We start from the raw sequence: 24,001 nt of genomic DNA, 5'->3' as shown, positions 1-24,001 counted from the left end.
TTGCAGATGGGCTGTGGGCTTGAGGTTTGCTTTGTACACACACACACACAGGGGGGGCAGCCCAGCTGGCACTCTAGTCCCCCCAACCCTTGTATGCTTGGAGGGAGTGGATCCCAAGTCTCATGAACCATATCTGGCTTTGCAGGGAGGAAGCACCTCCACAAAAGCTCTAGGATGTTGAATAGTAAGAGAGAGGTAACCATGTTAGTCTGTATCTTAATGAAACAAACCAGCAGTCATGTAGCCCTTTAATACAGCTAACAAAATAGTGTATTAGGTGATGAGCTTTTGTGGGGTAGACCCACTTCTTCAGATCTAGAAATATAAAATTTCCAGTACAGCAATGATGATTTTATAATACAGAGATCCAAAAAAATTGAAATAAAAACTGACAAATCAGATACACAGAACTGAAGGGGGTCAGGGTGGGAAATACTAAGTGCCCGCCTTAGATCATTGTGAATATTAAAGGTTGGGAAACTGTCTTTCTAATGTGTGAGGCTTTCTGTGCTGCTCACATTGGCTGCAATTCTAGCTAATGGGAATAGTGGAGGATGGTGTCAGGAAGTGCAGAGCCAGGTAAGTGCCCCCTCATGGCCAGACCCCACATCCCCATCGCCCACATGGCCCCCCTGACCTGATCTCTCCTCCTCCTGCACCCCCTCCCAGACAGATCCCCAGCCCCTTCCTCTTGAACCCTGCTTCCCACGCAGACCCCACCCCACCCTCAGCCTCCTGCATTCTCCCTCATGCCTATATCCAACATGCCCGTCCCTTTCCTGCTCCCCAGCCACCCCTTTCCGTATACAGAACTCCTCATTTTTGGTCCCACCTCAGAGTGAGGGGCGGCACAAAATCTGTTAGTTCTAGGACCCCGGAAGAGTTAACTTAGCTTATAGGAAGCCTTGAACCTTGGTCCTCCTTCCCCCTCACCATGGGGCTGGAGTGAGAGTGAGTGAGGTGTTTCAGTCAGGGGCCATATCAGTGAGACTTGGATTATTTTTGTTGTTGCTTTTGTTTGCTTCTCACCTTTGTCCGGCTCCCAACTGACTTTTTTTTTTTTTTTTCCTGTAAGTCAGCGATCCCTAATCCAAAAAAGGTTCCCCGCCCCTTCCATAAATCAAGACAACATTGAAACCTTTTGTTTCGGACATAATTTAATATTTTACTTTATTTAAAGTAAGGCTTGGCAAACTAACAAGATCTAATTATATGCCGGATTATGTCATAGCTGCATAGTTATGTTTTTGTGCTCCAGTAACTTAATATGAATAATTTAGTCTCGAACGTATTTAGAGATAAGCAAATACATTTTGTTATCGTGGGTGGTTAGCTAGTGTTCCACAGAAAGTTTGGGCAGTGGGCCAAAAAATTTGATAACCACTGATCTAAAAAGGTTTTTTTGTTTTGTAGATTGAAAACTCCACTTGGATTACAAATTTCATTTAACAGAAAAAGTATCGTAATGAAACATGGAGAGACATCCAGGATTCATGTAGTGGAGCAACCATAAAAGGAAATGCTGTCAGATGAACAAGAAAAAATTTTATCTTACAATGGCGAAGTCCTCATTTTTCAGCTGTCAAAAGCAAAATGTGCAGCTGAAAAAACAAGATTACATGTCAAGAGAATGGTATATGACAGTGGCACTAACGTGTTTGTTCAAAAATCCTCAGGACTGCTCAGCATGCATGGTGGAAGCTTGAATATTGAAATTGTTTCTTGTAGCTGTGCAGCAGATTTCAGAACAGGAGTTAATCTCCCCTGTATTTTGATGAGAAGGAAAAAAAATAATAGTGTTTTCAAATATTTTTTGTTGTTGTTTCACAGCTCCAATGAATTTGAACAGTGCTTACATTTTAAATTGGACTATGAATTGAAAGATGATATAAGGTTGCTTAATGGTCCGACAGTATTGTGGAGACACGCCAAAAGACTTTTTTATATTTCTACCAAAACTTGCACCGTGCTAAGTGCTTCTGTTCAGTTTTCTTCCATTGAATGGGCAGATGAAGTTGAGAATGAAGGCATTGTAGTAATAGGGATAAGAGCTGTTTGTCTGTCAGAAGAAAAAGACAGGCACCCTCTTTCAAAATCAGATGGAGCCATCTGGGGTAGTGAGTTTGTTGTATATGCAATTGAAAATCAGAAAATATTAAGTGGCATCTGTTTTCTGCCTCATGCCTACAGCAGCGTGATATCTTCTGTACACGTCTGCAGGATTAATATATCAAGAAGTCCATTCAGAACATCAGTTGTAGCCATCACCCGCAAAAAACAGTTAATTTGGTTCCAAGATGGTCTTCCTAAAGATGTCTGTCAGCTTCCATATGAAGAGCCCTGTTCAATACAAGTAGCAGAAACAGGCATAAATGGCTCACTGTTTGTTGTATCATTTGCTTCTGGAAACGTCTGTGCAGTGCATAATGACAGCTTTCAGGTATTATAGTTGTATATAGCTAGTATCAGTGTAAATTTGTGGGTTTATTTTTTCTCTATCCACATTTGTAAGTCAGGTTCTCCCAACAGAGAGATTAGTATTGATTATCTGCTCTTCTTTATGTTGCTTCTATTAAAGTGATCTGAATACAGTAGGATACATCTTTCCTAGTGTTGCTCTGTGATTTGCCTAAAAACTCTAGGGATGCATCTACAGTAGGAACTAATTTCGATGTTAACTTCAAAGTTAGGCACTACATCCGAGTAGCCAGCAGGGAATCTACACACGTTTTCCCTTACTTCGAAGTTAACTAGGGAGCCCAGCTTCGACGTCCTTATTCCATTCACAGGAATGGAGTAGTGCCCTACTTCGAAGTTTAACTTCAAAGCAGGGTGTGTGTAGATGCTCTACTTTGAAATTGTACTTTGAAGTAAGCAACTTTGAAGTAAGCAACTTTGAAGTTATTTTTGTAGTATAGAGAGAGCCTAAATGATTTAAGCAGCTTAATAAAAATAGAGAGACTTAGTCAGTGAACCTATTACTGTTTCAAAAGTTGTTTAAAATAAGAATTGGTCATGTAACAAGACTGTGTTGTTATGTAAAAACATTCATAAATTTTAGAGGGCTGAACAGATGTTAAACCCAAATTTAAATTTGCTACTTGAATTCTGCTAACTTTTCCTGACATTTTGGCAACAAAGAAATGCAGCTGGTGACGCCAATGGACTGTTTTCGGCCTTAGTTTTCCTAAATTCATGAGGCAGTGTGAATTGTTAGTGTTTTGTTGATATGCTACCAAAATCTCCATGTAGTCTAGTTTTAGTTGAAATCTCACAGTTTGGTCTCAGAATACAAAAAATGTCCTTTTTGTTCAGCTCTTTTGTATTTAATGATCATAGTTGACACAAGCATTTAATTTGCTATTTTTATCTCTAAGTTGAGCTTTCATAAGGAATATGGAGATCTGTAAATGCTTAAAGTTACGATCTCCTTAACTGTTATGAGTATAAGCTCGTTTTCCATGTGAAGTGCACAGTTTAGATCTACAACTGTCTTAAATATTGGTGAGGGAAATATGACTAAATCATAGGTCTCAATAAATTGTACATTGTGTTTAAGAATAAACGATCAAAAACTGCAGTATTTGAAGGATGTGGAAAAGTGGAGTTTTCTTTTAAAGACAAACCCACTTTAAAAATCTGAGAAGATAGAGGAACAGAAGCTAACTAATTTGACCTTGGTGACACAGCTAGTCAATGACAGGAACAGAATTTTGGACTTGAGTTTACAGTATTGAGCTCCAGCCCATAAACCAGGGCATTCTCCAACTTCATTGCAATATAACGCCTCCCCTTCTGGCAGTGAAAACTACTACAAGACCCTAGGAGTGAGGACCAAACCTGAGCCCACCCTAGCCCCAGGGCTTCAGTGCTAGGCAATGGGGATCAGTCTTTGGTTTACACCCAGGGCTCCATCTTAAAGCCAGCACTGGTGACCCCATTGAAGAAAGGATCATTACCCATTCTGGGATCCTAACCAACAGTTTGAGAGCTGCTGCTCTAGGCTGAACTATATGCTGGTGAAAAAACAATTGCTGTCTTATGATTTTTGTTTTGTTTTAAAGAATTGTGGGAGAACTGCAACAAAATTGAATCTCAAACACAGATGTGCTAGAAAAATACATATTACTGCATTTTATCGTAGGTTACTTCCAGATGGCAAGAAGCGATGTCTGTCCTGATAGATGATTTTATCGGCACTGGGACTGAACAAATTTTATTGCTTTTTAAGGACATCTCCAATACAGATAGTTTAAGTAAATTCATTATAACAGATTCTGGCAAGGTCAGCTATGCAGTAAGTTCAGTTTATCTTTTCTTACCCATTTAGTACACACTAATGAAATTTCATGACCCAAACCTCAAAATACTATTAATAAAAGTACTTGAACAGAGTGAAGTTGAACATACTATATATCAGATTCCCACTTAAATGTCAATACTATGTCTTTTATTTTAATAGTGAGGTTATAATAAGCAAGAATCATTCAAAATAACTGACTTGAAATGATCATCAGTAACAGAAATTATATGGGTAAATTAAAATAATGCTTAAGAGGCTTCTTGTTGATGCTTCATATTGCAACATTTGCTACAATGTTTATTTTTTGGTCAACTAAAGACACTTAATTGAGTGCCTTGCACTTGTTAGTTAATTTCTCACAAATCGGTCTTTGCAATGTTTAATATTATACTCTAATTTTCTTTGGTAAATAAGATTTTTTTTTTATTGCACATTATGGTTCTTGTGGCTTTTTAATTGCTCATCATAAGCTATCCTAGAATTGTTTGACAATCAGCTGCAGTTTATTATCAGCTTGTATACTAATGTTTGCTTTTCTTTAGAGTGACATCAAGTGTAAGGAGGTTTTTCCTCCTGCAGAAGGACTACAGGAGAATGGTTTTCTTACCATCCAGGCCCTTGAAGCAAGACTGCAGGTTTGCATTCTGCAGTACTTTCTGTATATCTTGATATGTAAATTGCCATTACTTTGTTTTTTTAGAAATTAGAAATCAGATTCTACAGCAGAAAGTAAAAAGGAGCATAAACTGGCAAGTCAAGTGAAAAAGTGTAATTAGGCAAGCCAGAAAAAATGTGTAGAGCAAATAGCAAAACACGTACACTAACATCAACAAAAAAATGATAGGAGCAGCCTGCCAAATTGTTAGTGGAGCCACTAGAAAAATAAGGGTGTTAAGTGAGTAATCAAGGAAGATAAGACCATTGTGGAGACACTAAATGAATTTTTGCATGATTATTAAGTACAGAGGATGCAAGGGAGATTCCTATACCAGATGCCATTCTTTTGCGCAACATATCTGAGGGACCATTCCAGACTAGAGGTGGTCGAAAGTGGTTGTTTTGGAACAAATCGGTAAATGGTAATAAGTCACCATTATCGGCTAGCATTCACCAAAACTTTTCAAAGGAGCTCAAATATGAAATTGTGAAACTGTTAGCTTTGATTAATAATCTATGGCTTAAATTAGCCTCTGAATCAGATGGCCCAAGGCCAGTAGATTTTATTGGGGCCCCCATAGACTCTGGGGAGGGTTCAGAAATGAGGGGTACAATGTATAAGAGGAAGCTGCTGGGGACTGGGTTTGGGATGAGCTGTTTGGGCAGGAGGTAAGGTTCAGGAGTAGGGCCGGGGATTGGGGCGCCTACCTGGCACAGCTTCTGGAGGGGAAGAGGTTGCTGTGCACTGCCCTGTGCATGCAGGCACCATTCCCTGCCACTGTCCTTGGCCAGGTTTCCCAGTCAGGGGGAATGATGAGTTGGAGCCTGCAGGAAAGTTTAGGAACAGAATTTCCCTGTGTCGCTGTTCCCTTAGCTGGCAAGGGGTAGGGAATGAAGAGCACAGATCCGCTTCCTCCCCACTGCCAGACAGAGCCTGTGGATGATGTGCTGACCACGGATTGCCTTGATCTGGTCTGCAAAGCTCAGGGCTTCCTCCTCTCTCTTCCCTACAGTGCCAGTGGCAGTTCCCAGGGGGAGGGGGCAGATGTTGAAGCAGCTAAGTCTGCTAATTAAGTGCAAGGGGCTTGAATGGTCCCCAGCCTCCCCCACCCACCCCTTTTCTGATTTTCACTCAAATAATAAATGTGTTCCTAGAATATTCCATGAAGATTTTAATTGATGAGATGGGTGCATTCAGAAGTTAACTTTATGGCATTTCTCTATATTTAACATGGTTAAGTGTAGGGTCTTACTTTGTTTAACCATTAATCACTACCAATATAGGCAAAAAGAATTTTCTATTTAGATAAGAAAGTGAAGCAAGAAAAGATGACTAAATAGTCTGGGTTTTTTGTTTTGTATTGTTTTAAAGAATCCAGAAAACTCTTTTTAAAAAGCAAGGGTTTGTTTCTTTTTCTTTTTCTCTTTAAGATCAGCAGCCAATTTTGTTTTGGCAACAACGCCTTTATGTTCAAAACATGAATTTCAGTGCCTAACCTTTTTTATTTTTTTTTTTAATTTTTTATTTTGACATAAATGTTTAGAGTATAATATAAAGCTGAAAAGCCACAGGGAGCTTTTAAGATCTCACTCGTACTTTGCTGGCTAACTAACACTAGTCACCACCCTTTTTATACCCCAAAGGCTGGCTACGCTTCTGTTCGGGAGCTGCAGCATCATTTACGGCTCAAGGAGAAGGTTCTTTTTGAATCTTGCCGTGCATTAATAGACCTTGTCCACGAGAGAGAGCATATCCTACCAACTGCAGAAGAGGTAAAATAGATTATGCTGTTACAGTTTCTATATTATGGTCAAAATGAAATATGATCTATTTTAACTGTAGTTAGTACAAAACTGATTTTTCAGTTGTGGGTTGAAAAGGTGACAGATCTAAGGAAATTGACTCTTCAGTATATATTGTCCTGGATATATGGTATATTCACATGTCCTGAAACAGATGCTCCAGTGTAGGTTTACCTCTAAATTCACCTTTCAGTTGATGATTGGTTTATTTAATAATGTCAGGTACCTAAAGCTATTAAGATATTGAGAGTAATCATGCAAGATAACTTTGATCACATAATCCTATTCAAGCCAATAGGGTTATGTGGTAGTCCAGGGTTGATATAGTAATTTTTCACAATGGAAGGTTGAATTTTGAGGTTGTTTAATGCATATGAGGAGTTCATGGCACAGCACAGTTAGGTAAATACATCTTATGTTGCTTGTAAAAGATAGAATTTAATTTCCATTCATATTTCAGGTATAACAGCATGTTCCAGATAAATTTATTTTTTGTCCTCATAGCCAGCTGAATACTACTTGGTAAACAGGACCATAAAAATACTTAACTGAAGTAAAAGAATTATATAGTACATGCACTTCAGTTATTTAAACTGATATATTTTTCTCTAAGGAAGGTCTTGTTTCTCTCTGGGATGATACGGAAAATCTTCATCCTCTTGATAAAAAGATGACACTGACATCTGAGATCCCAGAACATTTCATAGAGAAATTATGGCACCGTGTGGTGGATGACAGACTGGTAGTTGGAATTAAAATAAGAGAATCACCTAACTTGTAAGTAAATATATTCTAATGACTTACTTTGTAAGTTGGATCCTGTCTTTGCAAAGCTGCAAGTGACTACAAAGTTTTAAAAAAATGACTTGTAACTTTTGGCTGTGTGCTTTAGAAATCTATATCTTCTAAACCGGGGGTGGCCAAACTTTCAACAGTTTAAGACCTGAGGTGCACCTCCAGGGCTCAGGACTTCAGCCCTCGCAGGCAGAGGATCTTGGAACTTTTACCTTGCAAGAGGCACCTGCTGGGGCTCAGAGTTCAGGTCTATATGGAGTGGAACCTCAAGCCTCTTCATCTCCTCAGGAGTTTACCCAGGTTCAAGATTTCAGCCCCGCTCCTGCTGAGGCCCTGATGATGTGCCCTATAGGGCTGAAGCCTCAGGACCTGTGTTGCCACTGGTTTTGTTCAGCGTGAAGACATGTGGCAGTAGACTCTGGAGTAGTAGTAGTAGTAGTAGACTACCGGATTTTTCCCAGAGTTTGCTGGTTTCCCTTTGTCACATGGTGTGTGACAGTTGTTGGAGCTGATAAGCTGGGTGCTACTCGCACAGGGAGAGGTAACAGAAACCATTTGGGAGCTGTAGGAAGAACTGCTGCTTTAGATGCTATCTGTCTCCACAGAGCTAACACTTGGGAGCTGCAGGGAGGGGTGGCTGATGGTGAGGGCGGGACGTGCCTGGGGGAGCATGACTCAAGCTGTTGGGGGGTGGCAAACTTCTGACAGTAGGTATGAGGCAGAATGTCTAGCCTCCCTATCCACCTTATCCCACTACAGGGCAGAAGCCCCGAGCCCCAACTCTAGTTTAAATAGACGCAGAATGGGTGGGGAGCTGTCAAGCCACACTTTCATTGTAAAAGAACCGTGGTTTAGCTACCTCTATTATGAAGTTAAAGAAATTGTAAATTACATAGGAATGAAGAAAACTGGACATAATACAATACCTATATGCAATATGAATACATCAATGCTAAGAGGTCTTTAAGTTTTGCTTTTCTGGGTTTATTTTTCACTGTACCCTTACTGTTGCCTTAGCATAGTTCTTTCAATAAATGTAAAAATGTTTTTTTCTTTTTAAATTGAGTCCATGTCATTTTAAGAGAAAAGTACAGTAGAATCAGACATTCTGTTCACCATAACACTTGTGACATCTGGCCATGGGATGTACATTCAGATACTCCACTGTTAGTCTTCTGAAATGAGTTATGTTTCAAGTTGGTGTGAAGTCAGACTTAAAATTTGGCAATCCCACATGATTTAAATCAGTTGTAAATACATTTTTAGCACTTCTGTATGCATACAAAAATTAAATAGAACTAACTTTCATGAAAGGGTTTGTTTATTCTGTTATCTTGACTTTCATAGTTGAACATTTTCATTTCCAAGAGTGCTCAGAAATATTTCACTTCTATCCTAGAAAAATATGCTTAGCAAGTATTTAATTTGCAAGTTATTTTAAAGAAAATCTTGAACTCATGAACTTGACACAGGAACACACGTTGCTTTTTAAAGGCAGAGCTGTTACCTTTTGGTCTATATTTAGAGCCCTGCACAGATGTGGATAGAATTGGTATCCACTGAACCACAGTGCTCTACTCCAGTGAACTACAGAGGCCAAAGAAGAGCGCTGTGTTGCCAATCCCAGGAACCAGTGCTCTGTGCCAGCAGCTCCTCCCGACTGTGCAGCTGTACCACCCACATTGCTTCCATGCATGTGTCTTCCCTGCCAGAGGTCCTACAGCCCCTCTGGGGGCAGTACAGCCTCTGCTGGGAGGAGCTGCCAGCATGGGGAGTTGGCTTCTGGGAGTGGCAGTACCATATTCTTTTCTCTCTTAGCTGCTGGGGTTCCCATGAGTAGAATGCTGCGGTTCACAGATATCGATGTCTGTCCATAGATATGTGTGTATGCAGATAGAAATCTTTCGCCGTGTAGGGCTCTACCTATACTCCCATAGGCAACATATTAGAGATTGTGAAAGTTAGGCTTTCTGACTGTTGGTGCCACTGAATGACTAACTGAACTGACCTGCTAAGTCCTGTAGCCACTGTGTCAAACGTATTGAAATAGTCTTTCTCCGCTACCAGATTACTATGACTTTATAAAAATTTGACATCCTCTTCATCTTATAAGAGCTGTAGAGGGAGATGTTTTAAGTTTCTAATTTTCAGCTCTGATCATAGTAGCAATTTTCTGTTCAACTTTGTTGTTGTTTTTAATGGGACTATAGAATATTTAACCAGTGATGCCTATGCCTAAAAGCATTTCCTCTTCCTATTAAGCAAAATTGCAATATTGTATTGTAGCATAAGATGTTACCTCACTGCAAAGAAAACTGTGAAATGTAAGTCTTAAATGTGAATTCTACTTGAATCTTAAGTGACTGATAAAACAGTGTTTGTTAATTTTAAGTCCTTTAAGGGCCTTTGTGAGAGAATAATTTAGAGTAATATTAAAGTGAATAGAGCATTTTACAAATTTCACACAGCACTATATCAACTGTTATATTAATTAGTATAGTAATTTAACACCTTCATTTGAAATTCACATATGTTTGAACAAAACTCCACAGAGCTTTTTAAAACTAAGTATAGTGTAGCAAAAGTGATCTATGATGCTTAAAGGAGTAACATCACATTTCAAACAAATTTTAAAGAGCGAAGGAATGTTGCTGTACTGTATTGTAAGGAAATGTCTTCTACAAAAGAAAATTTAAAAATAAACTTCAGACTTTATAGTTCATAGACAAGAACATGTCACTGAAAATCCAGTCACATCTAAGGAAATTTAGCACACAGATGCTATTAACTTTCAATTTGAATTGGACAGCTCATTCCTGTAGGTTCCTCTAAAAATCCCAGCCTGTATTTTGGAACCTAATACAATGGGTTAAGTATGTGCCAAAAATACCTTCAAAGTGCTTATCAAACATCTTTGCACTATTACATTTGTTAGTCTGAACCTATGTTTAAAATTTTGATCAGTTCATATGATAATGGCTGACCACATAAAACCTTGAATTTCCAAAATGTTAGACTGTTAAATGTCAGTATACATTTTTGCAAAATTTTGATTATATTTGATTGTAAAGTGTGAGCTTGAAATCCAGATATCTTTTATGGGTTTTACAGGTCACTGAATGATGTTCGCTTATCCCTGGTAATGCGTCATGACTTCACTTCAATTTCTCCAGTTATTGAGTGTCAGAGTAAATTAGTTAAACTGAACCAGGCTTTCTCAGCAATGTCTACCTCCTCATGCCAAATGGAGCAACGACCAAAGAGGATAAAACTGGACTTCTGCAGCAAGAATGGCCTGAAAAAAGAATACCATGGAAGGCCTTCTGAAATTCCAGCAGATGGGGCAAAGACATTTGTTGCTGTTACCCACCTTTCACCACTGCTGGCATTCCGTGATGTGTGTTGTATAATACTACTACATGCTAAGAGGAGAAAATATCAAGATGGCAACCTACAGGAAAGCAAAAAGTTGAATTTATCATGTGGAAAAATTTCATTTTGCCTGGAAGATATTTCAAGTGGGAAATATTCAGTAAATTTGCTAAAGAATAATAGTCATTGTACAGGTAAATATATCATGCATTGATGACTTGTTCACATTTAGTCTGAAGAGCTGGTTCAATTGACTCGTCTTTGTTTTCAAGCCATAATCTAATCTTCTGTGTTGTAATCACATTGATCGTAATATGTGCTTCATTGTAAAGTAATGATCTATCATGAGTTGGAAACTGACTCAGGTGGAAAAATGGTAAGTTGTCACTGTGGAAAAAGTGAAGTGAGTTGCTTCCAGGTTCTGTACTAGGATTACGGTTTAAATCGATTTAGTGAGCTAAAAAAGGAAGAGAGCAGTACACAATTTATAGGTAACTTAAAATTAGGTTCTTTATTTAGAGAAAACTGAGAAAAATTTCAAAGGTACCTAACAAAACCAAGTTAGTTGGCACTGATAGCAGATGAGTAGTCCAAAGTATTGGAACCTAATATTCAAAACTTTTTGTAACCTGAAAATTCTAAAAAATGTCACTTCGGAAATGCTGACGTATTTCCGATATAGCATTTGGATGGGAGAGCCAGCTTTTCATGTGAAGCTGAGATTGTCAGTTTCACTTACCCCTTGTCTGGACTCCCAGACATACTTGGGGTTTACAGTGCTGGGGAAGTCCTGCCATGAAAAGTGCCTCACAGCTGCAAACTTGGGGAACTCATTCCAGGCTCTCAGGTCCATGACAGAGAACGTGCAAGTTCTGAGGGCTTTGGCTTCAGGCCAGAATTCTCCAGTCTTCCAGATTCCCTGCCATGAAACTAGGACCAGAGCTCCAGTTAATCTCTCCACATCAGGGAGCCTGGAAACCTCGAACTTCCAGGGCTTTCAGCCCACCAGCCCAGGTCCTGGGAACCCTGACATAGTATGACTGCTTTGGAGCCACAGACCTTGGAATTCCAGGATTCATGGTGTCAGAGCAGTCTGCATGGCACAGTTCCCATGCAGCTGATCAGGTGAGCAAGCGGAGAACAAGGCAACTGTCTATGATTCTGGGAAATGCTCATCAAAATCTCGAGCCTGACTTGCTTTCACAAAAAATTTCTGGTTTAGCAAATGATTGTGTACAGTTTCATCTGAGACTGCAGTTTCTCTTTGAAGTCTGTTTCTGAAATTTTTTTGCTGCAGTATGGCTATGTTTAAATCTGTTACTGTGTGTCCAGGGAGATGGAAGTATTCTCCTACAGGTTTTTGCATGTTACCATTCCTGCTATCTGATTTGTGTCCATTTATTTTTTTTACAAAGAGACTGTCCAGTTTGGCCATTGTAAATGTTCTCTGTCATCTGTGAGGGCAAAGTCAGGCAAGAGGCTGTTTAGGAGCTAGTGAATCAAAGGCCAAGGTCCACCAATCACACTAGCACAGTAGTTTATTGATAATTCTCTCTAATATACAGGAGGTCCTCTGTCAGTTGACCTGGATGTTTGCTAAGAACAGCAGTAAGAATGTGGTGGGAAGGTAATTCTCTGGGAAGGGCTAGGTGCTTTGGTAGACTTGAGAGGCAAGGTAAGATCCAAGAGTGACAGCTATCCTGTGAGGTGAAGCAAAAGGGAGATACCAATCTTAAGCTACATTAGATGCAGCAGGGAGCCAGGTGCAGCAGCACCAGTCAGCATCTGGAGGTTAATAAATTCGATTTGCTTCCCACACTAGCCTTCATTCAAACTGTTAAATTCACATTTGACACTACATCCACACGGTTCCAGCATTGTTATGCTTGCTGTTGATATGAGTGCTCCCTAAATCAAGGTAATGGTATTTATACTAAATAACAGTCACTTGCTACAATCAAACTAACGGCTTTAAATTCAAATTTATCTCACAGTGTAGATGCAGCCTTAGGTTAGCAAGGTAGATACCATTCATGGCCGTGGAAACATTAAACGTTCCCAGTTTCAGCTTTCTTGAAATAACTATAAGAAGGAGGTAATGACATCTGAAAGAAACTGATCAAAATGTGCATTTGTTAAAGCATAAAATATTTAGTTTTAATACCCTTTCATATTTTTTCTTACAGGCGCCATGGAAGATATATTTGCTATTCTAGCAGTATCTCTCAAATTCTCCTTTCAGATAGTCTCACCTGACTGCACTCTGACTACAGTGAAGTTGTGGCTATTGTCACAAATGGAGTGTGTGCCAGTCAAAGAATGCCCTGAAAATATGTTTTGTCATAAATTTGGAAGTCCTCATGGCACTGTCTTTAGCTGGAATCCTAAAACTCCATTCAAAGGAATTTTAACGTTGTTTTGCAGGTAAAAATAGTTAGAGATCTTAGGGAATATTTAGTCCTCCATTACTTAAGGTTTTGCAGATTTGTTTTTTCATTATAATTATTTTGCCAGTTTATTAATTGACAGGCAGTTAGGAGTGCTTTTAAATTACCATAGTGTGCCTATTTGCAATCATTTGTGCTCTACACAGACACCTGTGCATAAAATCAAAGTCTATATTAGATTAATGTTATTTAATATGTCAGAATATAATGTTCCATGAACTCCGAATAAGGTATGTTCATCTACCTTAAGAGTTGTTTTTGGTTACTAGCCTTGGAAAATGAAGAGTAGTTCTGAGTTAGATCTTTGGCTATGTTCCCTTGGCACTAGGAGGTAGAATCTTCTCACTGCTGATCACAAGTCTTGAGCAAAGGATGAAGTTCAGAAATTTGTGGGCTTTCCTGTAGGATTTCTTATGCACAAAGTTCATGAGACAGTTGGAGAGTGCAAATATCTGCAGCTCTCATGAGTTCCCCACCCCTTTTTTTTTTGAGGGGGGAGCTTACAGTAGTTCAATTTGAATTTCAAGATTTTGTCATTTCAGGAAAGTCTTGAATTCTGTTTGAAGACATGATAAATTTTATATTAAAATAAAACTAAACATCTGTTACGCAGATTTTAAAAATAAGAAATCTAAAGGTTGAACCTCTCTTGTTTGGCACCCAGGGGACTTGGCCAGTACCAAATGAGAGAATTTGCCAAACTACAGGAGGTCAATATTGTCTAACATTACCAACACTTCCACTGCTTATTGGGCTCTTAGAAGACATTTAAGCGTAAACTACAGCTAATTAACAGCACAAAACACTGAGATCCAGGACTGGTGGCTAGAAACAAACTTTGAGAACACAGAAAACTTGACCACACCCATGATAAGTGGTCATCCAGCTAACTAAAATCATGTTAGATTATGGATGTTCCCAGATGAGAGAATTCCGGATTAGAGAGGTTCAGCCTATAAAAACAATGAACCGATCATTGACCATTACACTTAATAACAACACCTCAAAGTGACATTTAATTCAATATTTGGTATGCAGTGTTGATTAGTTCCTATCCTAAAAGTATAATAAATAATAATATAGATCTTTGTCTGAATAGTCACAGATTGCTGCCCCCCCCCCCTTTTTCCCCCTAATGTGGATCAGTTGAATTAGCAAAAGTTTGTCTTGCCTTTTTCAAAAATGGGTAGGTCATAGAACTTATTCTAACAGGCCAATTATTTGTTAATAATAATAGTGGTGTTTAGCTTGGTAGCCTACAGAGTATGAAATACTACTCAAATATGAAACATGGTATATTTACTGCCCTGAAGTCTGAAAGACAAAGAGTAAAGAGAAGGTATTACTGATCTTCCTTTACCTAGAGTGGACTCAGTTTTCACTCAACATAGAATCATAGAATTCTAGGCCTGGAAGGGACCTCAGAAGGTCTAGTCCAGCCCCTTGCCTAACACAGGATCAACCCCAACTAAATCATCCCAGCCAGGACTTAAAAGCTGTGTCTACACGTGCACGCTACTTCGAAGTAGCGGCACTAACTTCGAAATAGCGCCCGTTGCGGCTACACGCGTTGGGCACTATTTCGAAGTTAACTTCGACGTTAGGCAGCAAGACGTCGAAGTCGCTAACCTCATGAGGGGATCGGAATAGCGCCCTACTTCGACGTTGAACGTCGAAGTAGGGACCGTGTAGACGATCCGCGTCCCGCAACTTCGAAATAGCGGGGTCCACCATGGCGACCATCAGCTGAGGGGTTGAGAGACGCTCTCTCTCCAGCCCCTGCGGGGCTCTATGGCCACCGTGTGCAGCAGCCCTTAGCCCAGGGCTTCTGGCTGCTGCTGCGGCAGCTGGGGATCCATGCTGCAGGCACAGGGTCTGCAACCAGTTGTCAGCTCTGTGTATTTTGTGTTGTTTAATGCAACTGTGTCTAGGAGGGGCCCTTTAAGGGAGCGGCTTGCTGTTGAGTCCGCCCTGTGACCCTGTCTGCAGCTGTGCCTGGCACCCTTATTTCGATGTGTGCTACTTTGGCATGTAGACGTTCCCTCGCAGCGCCTATTTCGATGTGGTGCTGCGCAACATCGAAGTTGAACATCGACGTTGCCAGCCCTGGAGGACGTGTAGAAGTTACTCATCGAAATAAGCCTATTTCGATGTTGCTACATCGAAATAAGCTATTTCGATGTAGGCTTCACATGTAGACGTAGCCAAAAGCCTCTAGGGATGGAGATTTCACCACCTTCTCTTGGTAACACATTCCAGTGCTTCACCACTCTCCTGCTGAATAGTTTTCCCTAATATCCAATCTACACCTCTCCCTCTGTGACTTAAGGTCATTCCTCCTTGTTCTGCTGTCTGTCACCATGGAGAACAGTCTCTCTCCATCCTCTTTAGAGCCCCCTTTCAGTATGTTGAAGGCTGCTATCAAATTGCCCTTCAGTTTTTCCTTCTGCAGACAAAATAAGCCCAAATCTCTCAGCCTTTTCTCATAGGTCATGTCCTCCACCCCCTTAATCATTTTCGTTGACCTCTGCTGAACCCTCTACAATGCATCCACATCCTTTCTATATTGGTAGGCCCAGAACCGGGCACAGTACTCCAGATGTGGCCTCATCAGTGCCAAACAGAGGGGAATAATAACTTCTCTAGATCTGCTGGAAATGCTTCTCCTAATGCACCCCAATGTGCTGTTAGCCATCTTGGCTCCAAGGGCACACTGTTGACTCATATCCAGCCTTTCATCCACTGTAATCCCCAGGTCCTTTTCTGCTGCACTGCTACTTAGCCAGTCAGTCCCTAGCCTATAACAGTGCTTAGGATTCTTCCATCCCAAGTGCAGGACTCTGCACTTCCCCTTGTTCAGCCTCATCAAATTTCTTTTGGCCCTATCCTCCAATTTGTCTAGGTTGTTCTGGACCCTATCCCTATCTTCCAGTTTATCTACCTGACCCCCTAGCTAAGTGTCATCTGCAAATTTGCTAAGGGTGTAAACCATCTCCTCATCTTGGTCGTTAATAAAGAGGTTGCACAGTACTGGCCCTAGAACCGATTCTTGGGGCACTCCACTTGAAACCGACCACCAACCAGACATTGAGCCATTGACCAGTACCTGTTGGGCCCGTCCATCAAGCCAGCTTTCTACCCATCTTACAGTCCATGGATCTAATCCATACGTCCTTAACTTATGGACAAGAATGTTGTGGGAGACTGTATGGAAAGTTTTGCTAAAGTGAAGGTTTATCATATCCATTGACTTCCCCATGTCCACAGAGCCAGTTACTTCATCATAGAAGCTAATCAGATTGGTCAGGCATGACTTGCCCTTGGTGAATCCATGATGACTACTCTTGATCACTTTCCCCTGTTCCAGTGGTCCAAAATGGATTCCTTGAGGATCTTCACCATTCTTTTTCAGGGGACTGAGGTAAGGCTGACCAGTCTCTAGTTACCTAGATTGTCCATCTTTCCTTTTTTTAAAGATGGGCACTACATTTGCCTTTTTCCAGTCATTCGGGACCTCTCTCGATCTCCAAATTTTCAAAGATAATAGCCGAAGGCTCTGCAATGACATCTGCCAATTCTGTCTGTGCCCTTGGATGAATTTAATCCAGACCCATGGATTTGTGTGCATCTAGCTTTTCTAAGTAGCTCTTAACCTGTTCTTTCCCCACTGATGGCTGCCCACTTCCTTCCCATACTGCATTGCCTAGTGTTGTATTTGGGGAGCTGACCTTGTCCATGAAGACTGAGGCAAAAAAAGCATTGAGTACTTCAGCTTTTCCCCACACCATCTACCACCAGGTTTCCTCCCTCATACAGTAACAGCCCCACACCCTCCCTGATAACCCTCTTATTGTTAACATGCTTGTAGAAACCCTTCTTGTTACCCTTCACTTTCCTTGCTAGCTGCAATTCCAGTTGTGCTTTCACTTTCCTGATTACCCACTGGCATTCTTCAGCCATATATTTGTGCTCCTTCTTAGTCATCTGTCCAAGTTTCCACTTCTTATACACATCCTTTTTTGAGATTAAGCTCACTAAGAATTTTCATTGTAAGCCAAACTGGTTGCCTACCATATTTGTTTTTCTTACTGTGCATTGGGATGTTTTGTTCCTGTGCCTTCAATAAGACTTCTTTAAAATACTTCCAGTTCTCTTCAACTCCTTTCCCATTCATATTAGCTTCCCAGGGGATCCTGCCCGTCAGTTCTCTCAGGGAGTCGGTCTGCTCTTTTGAAATCAAGGGTCTGTATTTTACTGCTCACCTTTCTTCCTTTTGTCAGAATCCTGAAATCTACCATCTCAAGATCTCTGCAGCCCAGGTGGCCACCCACTTCTATTTCTCCTCCTCTTTCTTCCCTGTTTGTGAGCTGCACACTGCCCCGGTCATTTCTCTCAGCACTGGTACCAAGAATTTTTCCCCAACGTTCTCCAAAAAGTTCGTAGATTGTCTGTGTGCTGCTGTATTGGTCCCCCAACAAATGTCTAAGTGATTAAAGTCTCCCATGAGAAACAGGACCTGTGATTTGGCAGCTTCTGTTGGTTGTCTGAAGAAATCATCATCTACCTGATCACCTGTGTTGCTTCTGCTTCTGAGCTTAACCAAAGACACTCAACTGGCTTTTCTCCCTCCATGTAGAGATTAGCTTCTTTATTTTGTATGAACAACATGGTGTATTGTCACCACATGTAAAGGACATCATATAAGGGATTCTGAATGAATCCACTAGGGAAAATGATTAAATATTAATCTTCCTAAAACTATAGCTCACCGTGGTTTTTATCCATTTTGCTACCACTGGCAAGACTGAAGCCAGAGGTTTGTCATAAAGAAATAAGGGGGGTTTCCATCTTCCTTTGTCTTCAAATGGACTGAAATTAGAATGCCGTGGAAAAAAATGGAACACCATGAATTCTGTTTTAAAAAAGTGTATAGGAGACTGAAGATAAGTGGAGTTTGAGCTTATGCTGCAGTTGGGATCACATACAATGTATTGGGCTCCTCTAAGCCTCTGTCTAAGCTCTTTGGCTTCTGAGGCTATGACTGCTCTGTGAGAGAAAATCTAATTTATTAATATTGATTTTATAACTCCGGAATTCATAAATTCAGTTTTTGACTATTCTAATCTACCCACGTGCTCCTCGCAAAGTCGGCTTATTGCTGCCACACTCAATTGGCAAACATTGACTGTTGCAGTAGTGCGTTGTGGGATGCTATCCCACAGTTCACTCATCCCTGTAGCATTCTGGGAATGCTTGCTGGTCTTTGACATCTTCTTCTCACATTGCATTTTCCTCGTTCCCCTTCCATATTAAGCAAATGTCCATTTTTCCAATAGGAAGGAAGGAAAAGTAAAGCATCCACAGAGATGGCCAAGTTAACAGAAATCTCTTTCTTCTGTAACTTAATTCTCATCTGGCCATCCACTGACTGTCCCCACTCCCATGATTGCGTCTGATCTCTGAAAATAATACAGGGACTTTGAAAAGCTTAAAGAAGGAGATGATAGAAAAGTTTTGAGGAAAAGGAGTTGCTAAGGGGAACGTCTTTTGCTTTCTGGTGCACTATAAGGCTTCTGTGCACAGGCTGTGTTCTCAACTGGCCATCCACTGACCGCCCTCCCCCCCCAAACCACACACACAAACGCTCCTGTGATTGCATCAGATCCCTGAAAGTAACACAGGGACAGACCGTATTCTCAAAACTAGAAGAAAGAGGATAGACAAATCTAGGAAAAAAATATTTGTCTTCCCTCGACTACATTGACCACACGGGGAATGGCAGTGAAACCTCATATGCTGAACTTCTAATGGAAACAGGAATCTCAACTGGCCCTCCTTCCTGTGTTTTTCTGGGGGGGTGGGGGGGTCAAATCATGAAGATAGGAAAAAGATTTTATAGCTAACATTTCTGAATAGAAATATCAAAGCAGGTGTCTGAAATGGACTGCAAGCCCCCGAAAATATTTTTGGTGGGGGGGTGCTGTAGTCTGTGGCTGCAGAGCCACTTGAAATGTTGAAGTAGTTGAAGTAGCCCCCCACAACTATCTTAGCCGTTGGGGGGAGACTCCTCTCCCTACCCCTGGCAGCAGCAAGTCCCACTAGTCACTTGCTAGGGACATGGGGAGGGTCCAGTGGGGGGGCATTGGGGGACACCCCCCCAGTGGCAACAAGCCCCCGTAATTCTTTCCTGCCTTTGGTGCCCTAACTGAGCACAAACTAGGGCATAGTGCTTCCAGGCAGCATAGTCGGCACCAAACGGCAGGCACATCCTTTTATTGGGTTGGGGGCTAGCCACATGAGGTGGTTGACTTTAGGAAAGACCCCAACTTCCTGGTGCCTGTGGGGGAGTGAGAGAGGTTCACGCACAAAGGTAAACCACTGAGAAGAAGTTTCTCAGCCTCTTTTGCAAGAACGACCCTCACAATAGCCTTGTTGCCACGTGGTGTAGCGGGGCAGCAGCTGGCACTGGGCTGAGCAGAAAAAAATACCAACTATGAACTCCCTGCAGGGGCTATTTGTAATGTGTAGATGCAGTGACAGCGCTAATAGCAAAGAAAGAAAGACATTTCTCAGGCTCTCATACAAACATGACCCCACAGGCTTCCTGGTCCTGATTTGAAATCTTCCTGTTACCTAATTCCTGTCCACCTGGAGAGCAGCGGCCAGAGCAGAGCACAGAGGGGCATTGTGGGTTACATAGGGGGACCTCTGGAAGCTAACGAATTTGATTGTTAAGATGTGGTGCTTCCACACTGGCCTTTAATTGAACTTTTGAGTTCAAGCTTGATGCTATACCATCAGGTACTGACGATACTGATATTAGTGCTCTCTAAATCAAGCTAATGGTATTTACAGTGAAGACAGTCATTTAGTAATATCGAGCTAACTGCCTTAAATTCCAATTTATCTCATAGTGCAGATGCAGCCTAAGACTCCTTTTTTCTGCGGCTGAACCAGCATAGGAGATACAGTATTTGACAGGCCCATTCTGTTTTCCCTGAGGTTCTTTGTCTAATAATTCTGCACCTATACACCTTAATGAAAGTATGGAAGTTTGTGGGAGCAGTATTCCTGCCCACTATTATGCCTCCTACTCTTGTTTTTAAAAACCTGGAAATTATAAACTAAAACACTCTTGTTAAAATAAATAATGTGATGCCTCTACTGTACTGCAATATGCAGATAACACACATTGCATTGTCACAAGTGACTTTCTTCTGTCTCGGCATGTAAGGAAACAGATTCACCTTCACTTGTAGGAAACCCCCTTAATTAGTCTAATACTTCTCCCAGAAATAGATGATGCACTGCACTCTTAACTGGGTGTGTATATTTCAACACTGAGTATTTGGCTGATGTTGTGTAAGCCTGTTTGGCATTCATTCTTTAGCTATGAAGTACTTGGCTGAAACTCCAAAGGAAAGGTTTTGATTGTCATTCCACCTACAGGAAATGTCATGTAAAAGGTTTACACAATAAGGTGCATAGATAATTTTCCTGGTCAGTTCAGAGTAGCTTCATTGTATAGTTCCACTAAAAAATTCTGAAAGGATTATATCCTTATATTGATTTTTTTTTTAAACAGAAATCAAACTGTCTTGTTCCAGTGCCTTCACAGACTCATTGGATTTCTTCCACTAACATGCAAAGTAAAACTCATAAAGTTAGAAAGCAAGGACATTCTTACTGAGCACTTTGCACAAGCTTTGGAAAAGGAAATGGTCACCCTTGGGAGCTGTCTCACCTCTGCAGTGAGTGAAGTTGAAAACAACTTGACACCTAACCATGAGGCAGGCAAGAAGATGAATAGGGTGCCATCTTCGTCTGACAAAAAAGAACTAGTACAGCAATTCAGAGAGGAGCTTCAACGTGAACAGAAAAAAAGAGCATTGATTATGGACCAAACAGTGAGTGGTGCCCTTTACAGACAGATTACTTTGAAAATTGCTGAGGCTCAGCTGTATTCTGATTCGATTGCGTGGAGACTGAACACTTCATAATGACTTTGATTTTGAATGCGATTTTATTTAAATGAAGCTTTCAAGCACTATTTATATTTTGTTTTTACTTTCTATATCTAACTCCTTTTTTTAGAAAATGGAAAATAAAACTTTTCTTCTACCAATGTCTTTAATATACATATTTTCCTTTTTGAAGGTACTTAGTATTAATGTAGCTTTTTCACTCTGTAAATCATAATTGCTGTAGACAAATACAGAAGTCCCACACTTACAAACAGGTTGTGTTCTAAAAGTTCATTTGTAAGTCTGTTGTTTCTGTGGGAAGAGGCATTCTGAGTTCTAATTGTTCCCCTTTGTCAGCGAGCGAGGGCTAAGTGCATATGTTGTTATATTCCTCACTATGGATGTGAAGCACAGGAGGCAGACAAACTTGGACTTGTCCCATCTGGAGGCATTCACCACTCCACTGACTGTGCTTGCTGGACCTGCAGTGACCATGGAGAAATGCTTCTCACCTGTCCGAAGCTGCTACTGTCAAAACGTGCTGGGTTGGTCCTCTCTCCCTGGGCAGCCTGCATGCTGAACCCCTCATTCCCAGCTCTACCTCAAAGCAATGATTTAAATGAAGTACATACATTTTCATCTTACTTTCCAAAATAAAAACTGAGGTAAGGAAATTTCGTTCAAAGAAAGATGGCGTTCTACAACCTCTTGCAGACCTTCACATGTTCTCCTCTGATCAGGAAACTCAAATTTCACATGCATTACCCTATAACAGTAATAGAAATGCTTCAGGAGAGCTCATCTCTCTTTGTGTTCTTTCTCAAGCTGATGAATTTTCCGGTTTCAGCAATATACATAACTTCATATGCACGTCTAAATATGAATCCTGCAGTACTGACTAGCAAAACACTCTGTTCCAAATATAGAAGGCATGTTTATGAAATTGACACTAGCCAGGAATCCATCATGTTGCAAATGCAGTGATGCAGTGCTGTGTAAAAAGTTGTGTTCAGTCAGCAAATCACCTCGGACTTCTCCAGTCTGACTAGGGATCTGATTGCAAGAATATGATAATTCACTGTGATTTCCAGGAAAAAAAATACTACATATCAGCATTCTGAAGTTGAAAGCCCTGTGTTTTCCTCTTGTGTATTTTCTTCATCACCTATATGGGAAATTATTCAAATGGCTCCCTAGAACACTAAACTGATAGTTTATGAGAACAAGCAGTGGGGAGCATATTCTAGCGTGTTTAAAAAGGCTGTCACTCTTTAGGAGTTGTGCATAATGCACTAAATTTCTCCTGTAGCTCTCGGCTTTTCAGGTGATTACTGCTTGCTAGATTCGCAAAAGCAGGAATATAAAGAGAACACCTGAAGGAGAAATAAGTCACTCTCTTGTAACTGGATTTCTTCAACATAGATTTCACACACTTAGTCTGTTTACCCTCCCTTCTTCAGAGTACTTGTTACAGCTTTGGAACTGAAGAGATGATGGAATAAACTGAAGTGTGCCATTCTCCCACTTTGCAACATTGTCTTTGGATTGTTCATCGCTGCAAGAGGGCTCCAGTAGCCACTGATGTTTGAAGATTCCACCAGTTGCCCAGCTTCAGCATCCATGTATCTTAGGAGTGTGAATCTGGAGAGCGTCTAAAAGAGCTCCCTTTCTAGCTGAATAATCTAAATTTCTTAAATAGGTGTAGATAGATTTTAGAGTGCATCTGTCTGTTGGTTGGTGCTACGTTTGTTCAAGAACTCCTCTTAAACCATAAAAGCTACAACTATGAAATTTGGTGTGATGCTTTCTTTTACACAAACTTAAAGCAAGGTCAGGTTTGGGTTGTGCCTGGGAAATGTGAAGTGCTGGGAGTGGGGCTGTTTTCCAGAACACAGAAAAGGAGAGGGCAGGAGGTGAAAGGACAGGAGGGATGCAGTACTGAGAGTGGCCACTGGGGACAGCTGCAGCACCAAGAGGCCGCGTCTACACATGCATGATCTTCCAGAAGAGGACCAGCTTCTTCTGGAAGATCCATGGAGCATCTACACATTAAAGGTGCGCTTTCAGAAGGAGTCTGGAAGAAAGCACCATGTCTTCTGGATTCCAAACTCCACTCCCAAATAAGGAAGAGCACCTTCTTTCAGAAGAAAGTATGTGTAAGTGCTCCTGACCCCTTTTTCTGAAAGAGTGGTCCGCCTTGGCAGTGGCCAGCTGGAGCGCAGAGACATTCCAGGCAGCCCCAGCAGGGCTCTGTGCTCTCTAGCTTCAGCCACTTTTAAAGCTGCAAAGACCCAGAGACCCACCCCAGGCAGGAACCTGAGTGTGTGGAGACAGGCAGCACATGGGTCACACTTCACAGCCACCGCTGCAACAACAAGAGCCTTGCACTCTCCAGGGCTCCCCTAGGGAGCCAGCTGAGGGCAGCCAGGACCCCGACTGGCTCACAAAAAGGAGGGCCCAATTATGGATGGAGCCAGAGCTCCTGGGGCTCTGGAGGGATGAAGAAGTGCTGACGGACACTACAGGACACCATAGGAACAGCCCCACCTTTATGCATCTCCCAAAGGGCCTGCCTGCCCAAGACCACCCTTCCCAACCCCCACAACCAGCTGTGGTGTAAGGCTGAAGAGTTAAGGCAGGGCTGTATGAGGACCTGGGAC

General features: G+C 41.2%; 1 protein-coding gene across 2 annotated transcripts; it reads left to right on the top strand.

Moving 5' to 3' along the window:
* The first annotated feature begins 1,483 nt into the window (after positions 1-1,483).
* FANCB (FA complementation group B) lies at positions 1,484-23,105 on the top strand. 2 transcript variants are annotated; one of them, XM_074983353.1, is made up of 8 exons: positions 1,484-2,440; positions 4,145-4,297; positions 4,846-4,938; positions 6,605-6,733; positions 7,377-7,540; positions 10,670-11,124; positions 13,117-13,354; positions 20,963-23,105. In XM_074983353.1, the coding sequence occupies exons 1-8, from the start codon at positions 1,520-1,522 to the stop codon at positions 21,375-21,377; spliced, it is 2,568 nt and encodes an 855-aa protein (XP_074839454.1). In that variant the 5' UTR covers positions 1,484-1,519; the 3' UTR covers positions 21,378-23,105. The 2 variants fall into 2 exon arrangements, with proteins under 2 accessions (XP_074839454.1, XP_074839456.1); XM_074983355.1 differs by having other exon boundaries at positions 20,985-21,170.
* Positions 23,106-24,001: the final 896 nt, after the last annotated feature.

This window comes from Carettochelys insculpta, chromosome 1 (genome assembly GCF_033958435.1).
Source record: "Carettochelys insculpta isolate YL-2023 chromosome 1, ASM3395843v1, whole genome shotgun sequence".
NCBI lineage: Eukaryota > Metazoa > Chordata > Testudines > Carettochelyidae > Carettochelys > Carettochelys insculpta.
This window is presented reverse-complemented; position numbering and strand designations above follow the sequence as displayed.

Bases quoted from the DNA above. Each gene is read 5' to 3' on its own strand.
- FANCB (XM_074983353.1), top strand. From the start codon at position 1,520: ATGCTGTCAGATGAACAAGAAAAAATTTTATCTTACAATGGCGAAGTC. The intron at 2,441-4,144 runs GTATTATAGTTG...ATTTTATCGTAG, and splicing joins TGCATAATGACAGCTTTCAG to GTTACTTCCAGATGGCAAGA. The intron at 6,734-7,376 runs GTAAAATAGATT...TTTTTCTCTAAG, and splicing joins TCCTACCAACTGCAGAAGAG to GAAGGTCTTGTTTCTCTCTG.